The sequence below is a fragment of the Lactuca serriola genome, chromosome 3 (genome assembly GCF_051521515.1).
Source record: "Lactuca serriola cultivar US96UC23 chromosome 3, Lser_US96UC23_V15, whole genome shotgun sequence".
In the NCBI taxonomy this organism is placed as follows: domain Eukaryota; kingdom Viridiplantae; phylum Streptophyta; class Magnoliopsida; order Asterales; family Asteraceae; genus Lactuca; species Lactuca serriola.
The window spans coordinates 62,360,991-62,369,920 of record NC_136410.1 but is presented as its reverse complement, the minus strand read 5'-3'; the positions used below and the strand labels follow the sequence as shown (position 1 = coordinate 62,369,920).

Sequence of the window (8,930 nt, the reverse complement as noted above, 5' to 3'; positions counted from 1 at the left end):
CTATCAAAAATTTATTTCTTATTTCATCTTGATTTTAGGTTGGTATATATATTATTAATAATAATAATAATAATATAAATGGTAATCTAAAGATGGCACCAAGATTTTAGAATACATAATGCTATAGTTAGCCTCAAATGTTCGATCTTTCATTTCAGAATAAAATGTGTTTGAAATGTATGACAGATTTAGATATAATAAGTTTTAGTTGGTTGTGGACTTGTAGTTCAATTAAAACAGATTGATTAGAAGGCTTAAACATCCACCATTCCACGATCTCTCATTACTAGTCCACCGTTGATGGTAATTATCAAAATCAAATCATATTTAAACAATAAATATATGGTTATGCATTGATAATCTACTTAAAACAATAACCATCAAATTTGACATTAAATTAGGAATTGCTTACTAAAAACAATAACCACCAAATTTGACATTAAATCAGGAATTGCTTTCTTAAAATGATCTATTGTTTCGTCCTAAAATATACGTTTTCGAGTTTTTTTTTTTTGGTATTTGACTACTGTATGTAACAAAAATAACAACATTGCATTTATATTACACTGTATATAAGCTACAAACAAAAAAAACAAAAGAACGAAAAAAATTACGAAAACCATAGGTACATAAGAAACCTACTATTACTTGAAATGCGCCTTGATCATTCTTTTCCGCTTGGGTATGGCTCTTATTCCGCGAGCTCGCCAATTAGTTAACCATAGACATATTTTAGTCAATAGTCGTATAGTGGATATATCAAGTTATCGTTGCAAACCAAAGATACTATTGCGGCGAGGGATGAATATAAATCTAAAGCTCTAATTCAATATTCTCTCAATTCATCCCCCCATGAGGAATTGTCAAACCATTTGACTCTTCAACCATTCAAATATAAAGGATTAGTCAATCTTACAAGCAACTAATGCATGTTTCGTGTATTGAACACTTGTACACCGTAAGTTTCTTACTAACTTTCTGTTTTATTTTATTTTTTTCGTTTTTTTCCAAAAAAATGTATCTATTAAATCTCCTACCAAACAAGAAAAACAAAAAAAAGGTTTCAAGATTCAGAGACACATCTAGTTGTTTTTTGAAGGGTCCATTGAGAGAGAATTTCAAACTTAAAACACACACAAAATTAGCAAAATTAAAAATTACAATTTTATATATTATAGGCCAACATGCCCTGAAAGAGCAGAGCAGATGGCCCACCCCATAGTAAACGAGCCACCAAACAATAGCTCATTGCCCCCAAATAGTAATCAATCGAGCGTTTGCCGTAGACTAACTTAATGAGCTACGATTTTAAAAGCTAGTTTGGAATAAATACTAATTTTTGACTAAAAATTAATAAATAATTAAGGATTTTTGCTAGTTTTGTAATTACCTCTTTGTATTTTTTTTTTAGGGCAAAAGAAGTTGATTAAATTAAAGATTATCATCATTATTGTTTGTTTTGTTTTATTAGTCTAACTTTAACCAAACTAATGTACTTTTTTTTTTTGCCGAATAGATCAAATATATACCGGTTTGTTTCTGAATTTTTTTCAAACTAATAGGAAATTAGGATAATTATTATTTGTGGTTGGATCTTGGAAGTTGATGAATATAGTTTTTTGGTTATGTTCTTGAAGCTGCAATGAAGATGTTGCTCATGATGAAATCGGAGAATGGTGTATTTGTATTAACAATATTTTAATCAAGCATCAAGTTTTGGAGATATTGTTAAAAGTAGGCACTAACTTTTATTTTAAAGATATCTAGTAATAGACATTTGATATATATTTGATAACAATGTGTCTAACAAAGTGTTTCTAATAAGGAGGTTCTTAGTTCAATCTCAAACATATACTAACTTGTCGTTCTAAAAATTGATATATATTCGTCGTTTCTAAAAATAATAAAGATATCTATATATTTATATTAATGTTTTTGCAATTAATTATTAAGTTCAGTTTAATTACAATAATTGTCATATACATAGTTCTATTTTTTTTACTCTTTTGAACTTTAAAACCGGTGAGATTTTATTTAAACTAACACAATTCAAGCAAATGGCTAGATAGGAAAACATGGCAAAAACATTAAAGAAAAAGGTGTTAGTTATAGTTAGTTAATTGTTATTTAGTTAGCTTGAGTTAGTTGCTTGTTAGTTAGATCACATGTCTCTCACGTGATTGTTGTTAGTCGGTTATATCAGTTAGAGGCTTCTCTTTCTTCTGTATATATTTTGTAACATATCCATTGTTGTAGTCAACTGATCCAATACAGAAATAAAAATAAAACATTTCTCTCACTTTTCTTGTTCAATTCTTTACTTGCAATCATGGTATCAGAGTTGTTCTGATTGATTTTCAATCAATTTTTCATCATTTTTTCATACTTTGTTCTTCATTCGTGATTTCTTTCATCTTCGTTCTAATCAATGGTTTCACAAACATTTCAATCAACTCAAAACTTTGTTCAAAATTCCTCAGATCCACTTTATTTTTCATCCGTTGATCATCCAGGCATGTTGCTTGTTTCTAAGCAATTCAATGGATCAAATTTTGGCTCATGGAAGAAAGCTATCACGATTGTTTTATCTGCCAAGAACAAATTGGGATTTGTGAATGGAAAGGTCATCAAACCATCTTCTGATCATAATACCTTCGATCTATGGCAGTGATGCAATGATATGGTCATGTCGTGGATATTCAATGTTTTATCTAGCGACATTGTTGAATCTGTGTTATATTCATCCACAACTGAAGATATTTGGAAAGATCTGGATGATAGATTCGGTCAATCAAATGGTGCAAAGCTATATCAACTCAACTAAGAAATATCTGATTTGTCTCAAGGATCTAATGATCTTGCCGCTTATTTCACTAAATTGAAGAAGAATTGGGATGAATTAAATGTTTTGTCAACAGTTCCAAATTGCATGTGTAATGCTGCTCAACAGATGCAAGAAATTCAACAAAATCAAAGGCTCATCAAGTTTTTTATGGGACTGAATGGAGATTATAACTCTGTTAGAAGTAATATTCTCATGATGAAGCCACCCCCCACTGTTGCTCAAGCTTATGCTCTTCTCATACAAGATGAAAAACAAAGAGAGGTACAAACACCTTCTAACTTCATATTTGAATTAGCTTCCTTGAATGTTTCTTTCAAATCTGGATTTGGAGGAAACAATAATAGAGGAAATTATGAAAACAAAAAGAATCAATATTGTTCTTTCTGCAAGAAATCTAGACATACTGCAAACAAATGTTACAGATTAGTTGGATTCCTAAAAGACTTCAAATTCACCAAGAACAGATCTACTAATGCAAATGTTTCAACTGCTTCTGTTTTACAAATGTTTCAATTGTGTTCTTTGTTGAGCAAACTCAATGACAATAATAGCAGTAACAATCATCAACAACAAATGAATCAAAATTCTAACAATCAAGCCTTTGTCAATTTTGTTGGTAACACTTTCTTATCTCAACAAGATTCTAGTTATCTTCATAATTGTCATTGTCTTGAAACAGCCTCAGTGACATGGATAATTGATTCTAGTGTAAGTGACCATATGTGTTACAACAAATCTTTGTTGTTCAATATTCAAAAACTTCATTCTCCCTATCATATAACTCTTCCAGATGGAAAACAAACCAAAGCATATGAAGTTGGAAGTATCAATCTGATTGATAACGTTGTTTTACATAATGTTTTACATGTTCCTTTGTTTAAATTCAATCTATTATCCATAGCAAATCTTTGTAAACAATAAAAATCTTTAGTTGTTTTCTCTGAAAGTTTTTGCTTCCTATTACAAGGCCTTTCTCAGAAGAGGCCATTGGTTCTTGGTAAACATCGAGTCGGTATATACTTCATTCATTTAAATCCAAGAACAACTCAAGGAACTGTTCTTTCTGTTACTTCAAACAATGCTTTTGATTCCTCTGTATTGTTTTCAAATTCCATTTGTAAATCATTCTCTTGTAATACTTATGTTTAGCATAATAGACTTGGACATCTTCCAATGTACAAGTTAAAAACTCTTGGTTTGTTGAATAAAGAGAATGATATTTTTTATAAATCTTATGATGTTTGTTCTAAATATAGACAACACAAACTTCCTTTCAGTCACAGCATCATTCATTCCTCATCTCCTTTTGAACTCATACATATTGACACATGTGGTCCTTACAATACCAAAACTTACAATAATCAATCATATTTCTTAACAATTGTTGATGATTTCTCAAGAGCTACATGGACTCATTGGTTAAGCACAAAGAGTAATGTTTTTGGTGTTCTAAAAGGCTTTATTCAAATGGTTGAAACTCAATATGGGACAAAATTGAAGGCGATCACATGTGATAATGCCTTTGAGTTTGGATCAAGTAATGAAGCAAAACTATTTCTTCAAGAAAAAGGAATCATCCATCAAACCAGTTGCAGTTTTACACCTCAACAAAATGGGGTGGTTGAAAGAAAACACAAACATATGTTGGAAACTTCACGAGCTCTTTTGTTTAAATCAAAGCTTCCTTAGAAATTTTGGGGAGATTGTGTTCTCACTGCTACTTATCTCATTAATAGATTTCCTTCAAAGATTCTCAATTGAAAACTCTTTTCTTTCTTCTTACTGGAAAACAACCTTCATATAATCAACTGAAGACATTTGGTTGTTTATGTTATGCTAGTACTCCACTACACAACAAAGGTAAGTTCCACCCAAGATCTATCCCTTTTATTTCCATTGGGTACCCTTTTGGAAAGAAAGCATACAAGCTTTATAATCTTGATACACACAAGGTTTTCATATCAAGGGATGTTATTTTTCATGAAGAAATATTTCCCTATCAACTCAAAAACAAATTTTCACCACCATTATTTCCAAATAACGAAAATACCCTTCATGCTGAAGAATCACATTCACCAAGTATACAACCCGATTCTTCAACTCTAAATGATACTTCTATTGACTCAAACATCCCATCTTCACAACCATTACGAAGAACAACAAGAATCATCACAACTCCATCATATTTGCAAGATTATATTTGTAACATTGCTTCATGTGAAAATTATTTTCATGTTCTTCTTTTGCTACATGTATGCACACTGTAACTCAAACCATGTCACCCAAACATGTTTGTTTTAGCAATCTCTTTACAGCTAGCAAACAACTCATGTGCAACATGGACAGAATCATCGAACCTTCCACTTATGATGAAGCTGTATCTTTACCTGAATGACAAGAGGCAATGGCAAAAGAATTTGAAGCTTTAGAGGCTAATAACACTTGTAAAATTGTGGATCTTCCCAAAGGCAATAAACTCATTAGCTGTAAATGGGTTTATAAAGTAAAATATAAAGCCAATGGGGATGTAGAAAGATGCAAATGAAGATTGGTTGTTAAAGGGTTTACTCAAAAGGAAGGCATTGATTATACTAAAACCTTTTATCCTGTTGTCAACATGACAACAATTCGAGTTCTTATTGCTACAGCTATCAAGAAATCATGGCCAATGTTTCAACTAGATGTCAACAATGTCTTTCTACATGGTGACTTGGATGAAGAAATTTACATGAAGCCACCTCGAGAACTTCAATTATCCAGCCCAAATCAAGTGTGCAAACTTCAAAAATCATTATACATATTGAAACAAGCATCTAGGCAGTGGTATGCAAAACTATCTTCTGCCTTGAAGGAAAGAGGTTATCAACACTCAAAAAATGATTACTCTCTTTTTCACAAAACAATGGGTTCATTTAAAACTTTTGTGGCAGTCTATGTTGATGATTTGATGATCACAAGAAACAATGAAGAGGAAATATCAAATCTCAAACAATTTCTTGATACCACTTTCAAAATTACAGATCTTGGATCTTTAAATTTCTTTCTGGGAATAGAAGTTCTATATACCACCTTTGGAGTTATTTTAACACAAAGGAAATATGCAAATGACATGATCAAGAAAATTGAGTGCAATTCCACTGTTATTTGTCATTTGCCTTCTAATGGCAAACTTCTAATTGGTCAAGGAAAAATGCTAGATTCTCCAGAGTTATATTGCAAATTAGTGGGCAAGCTTAATTTCCTGGTTCACACTAGACCTGATTTGGCTTTTGCTATTCAACATTTGAGCCAATTCATGGCAGATCCCAGAGTTCCACATTATGAAGCTGCTAAACATGTTCTTCGTTATATCAACAAAGATTCATGTCAAGGATTATTCATGAACAATTCTGATGATTTCAATTTACAAGCCTACTGTGATTCTGATTGGGCCTCATGTCCTCAATCAAGAAGAAGTGTTAGTGGTTTTGTTGTTCTTCTTGGAAACAGCCCAATTGCATAGAAGTCAAAGAAACAAATAAAGGTTTCTTTATCATCTGCTAAAGTAGAATATAGAAGTATGTAAAGACTCACAACTGAACTTGCTTGGTTAACTCGATTACTTCATGAAATTGGAGTTCCTAATGTCACTCCTGTTCCAGTTCGTTGTGACAGTCAAGCTGCCATATATATTGCCAAAAACCATGTATTTCACGAAAGGACTAAACATGTGAAATTAGACTGTCACTTTCTCTCATTTTTCTAGTTCAATTCTTTATTTGCAAACAAAGGGAACATGAATTTACCCAACTACATGCTCTTTTTGACCTCCTATATTTAAACCATATGAAAACCAACTATATAATATTTTCAGCAGTCTTAGTAGGAGTCATGAAAACCAACTATATATATTTTCAGCAGTCTTAGTAGGAGTGGTGATAATCCTATTAAACGGCTTGTTATTTTTCGCTTTACATAAACACCTTAACATATAGCCATTAACAAAAGTTGAAGGCGACTTGCTTTTCCCTTGATTTGGGAAACGCATCTTCAGCTTGCTTGTCCCAAGCAAGTCATCCTTCCAAAACAAGGTACCAAAACTTGAAGTCGCATGGAAGCATCTAAGTATACGGGGCTATATTTTTCACATTGTTTCAAAACTTGAAGTCGCATTGGATTTGTGTAAAATACACATTTGTATTCATTCAAATGTTTTATTGTGTCCAAAAAAAGAAATAATTTTTGTACATACAACACTTATTATTGTAGACCAAAAGCATTTATACACTCAACATTTTAACCATAAAACACTTTAAACAATAGGTGAAAAAAAAAACTCATAAATGGATTTTCAGGCAATCTAATTAACGTTGATCATATTTTATAATTCACTAAAGGATTTATTACTTATTTAAGGATTACTGATCCATTTTCCACAAAATTTTGCAATAATGTTGTATTTATACAAAATATATAATGATATTCTGGACTATGACCAAAAAATACAACATATGATTTGGTGATCTTCTTAACCAGATAACTATTTCATGTACTTAGAACATAATCATAATAGAGGTTTCCAACTTTCCCTTCAAGTTCAGAAACATTAACAGACTGGTCAAAATCTCAAGATCTATAGCCAACGAGTTCAATTTCATTGTTGCTACTAGAAAAACTAATCATCCAAATCAAAATCTACACCTTGCTAAATAATACGCTCCATTTTCAGTTAAGAAACTTCAAGCAACAAAAAATCCATTCGACTGATAAATCTGGAGTCTCTGAAAAAGAACAAGTGCACACAAAGCTCTTCAACACTTTTCGTAACATGTTTTTCCATATTTGCAAAATGTTTTTGTCAGCAATGGTTCAAGAACTGAATAAGTCATTTTGAGCTATGTTTTCAACACTTGCAGATTGGATAATTAAGAATCAAGCAACAAGCAACAAGAAAAACTTATAAACTCAAAACACGAAATGTAACTAAATTTCAGGGAGAACATGATAAACGTACACAATTTCTCATCGGAATCTTCAAAATTGCCTGCCAGCAGCATCACCAACCAACGGCAATTTCGGTGTTCTTCCCAAAATCGAAAACACCAAGCTATAAACAAAGCAAATAACAACAAACACAAAAATCACATTGTGGCTTATCATCAAAATCTTTCCCCCGATTCCATGTGGCCCTGGATTGAATATTCTCTGAACCAACATCGGTAGAACCAACAGAACATCGAGCACCACCGCCTGCATCGCATTGAAACGAGCGTAACGGCTGGCATTCGTGTTACGGACAACGCCGATGTACAGCAACAAGAAAGCGAGGTAGCTTGCGTAAGGAATTGAACGGTAGAATGAGAGTAAAGGTAGCAAGGGCTCGAGAGCGAGGCCTAGGGTTCTAGGGTATTGGGCGAAGAGGAATCGGCCGTATTGGAGACCGTTGAAGAAGGGGAAAAAGTATGCTGCGGCTGAGATTAATCTGTCGCTGACCGGAGTTGAGTTGTTTGACGCTGAGATTATTGTGCGTCGGCGTGATTGAGCGGTGGAATTTGAGCGGAGTGATAGCGATTGTGGTGGTGAAAGTGAAAGGATGTTTGATCTAAGAGGGTGAATCGAGATAGTTGACCGAGGGGGTTTTTGTGGTGGTGGTGATAAGGATAGGCGGAGGAGGGGTATGGCTGCCATCGATAGCGGTGGCGTTCTCTTCGGTTTCGACGGAGAAAGGGGGGAATCAAGAGAAATGGAACAACCGTGCAAGGGTTTTAGAGATGCAAAAGGATAACAAAAAATGTTTGAAGGGGGTGTTTTTGGTTACAGCTTATTTGTGTGTGGGAATAAGCAATAAGCAATAAGTATGGGGAGGGATGCTTATTTACCTTAATAAGTTGGATTTTATCCAAACACTCAAATTAGCTTATTGTTCGAATAAGCAATAAGCACCTCTTTTTTTCCTATCCAAACACCCCCGAAGATATAAACAGAATCAATTACAAATATGTCCTTTCTCTCGGTACGCCTTTACAATACCGTCAAATGTTATGCAATCACGTTAAGCTCTTCTTTTTTAAACTGGAAGTACCTTATACATAAACATGAAATCATA

At 33.0% G+C, this 8,930-nt stretch overlaps 1 protein-coding gene across 1 annotated transcript; it reads right to left on the bottom strand.

Moving 5' to 3' along the window:
• Positions 1-7,316: 7,316 nt before the first annotated feature.
• Positions 7,317-8,624, bottom strand: TIC20-II (chloroplast import component Tic20-II). The gene is made up of 2 exons (XM_079030384.1): positions 7,839-8,624; positions 7,317-7,605 (listed from the first exon to the last, which is right to left on the bottom strand). The coding sequence occupies exon 1, from the start codon at positions 8,510-8,512 to the stop codon at positions 7,859-7,861; it is 654 nt and encodes a 217-aa protein (XP_078886510.1). The 5' UTR covers positions 8,513-8,624; the 3' UTR covers positions 7,317-7,605; positions 7,839-7,858.
• Positions 8,625-8,930: the final 306 nt, after the last annotated feature.

Coding starts and splice junctions, on each gene's coding strand:
- TIC20-II (XM_079030384.1), bottom strand. CDS start 8,512: ATGGCAGCCATACCCCTCCTCCGCCTATCCTTATCACCACCACCACAA.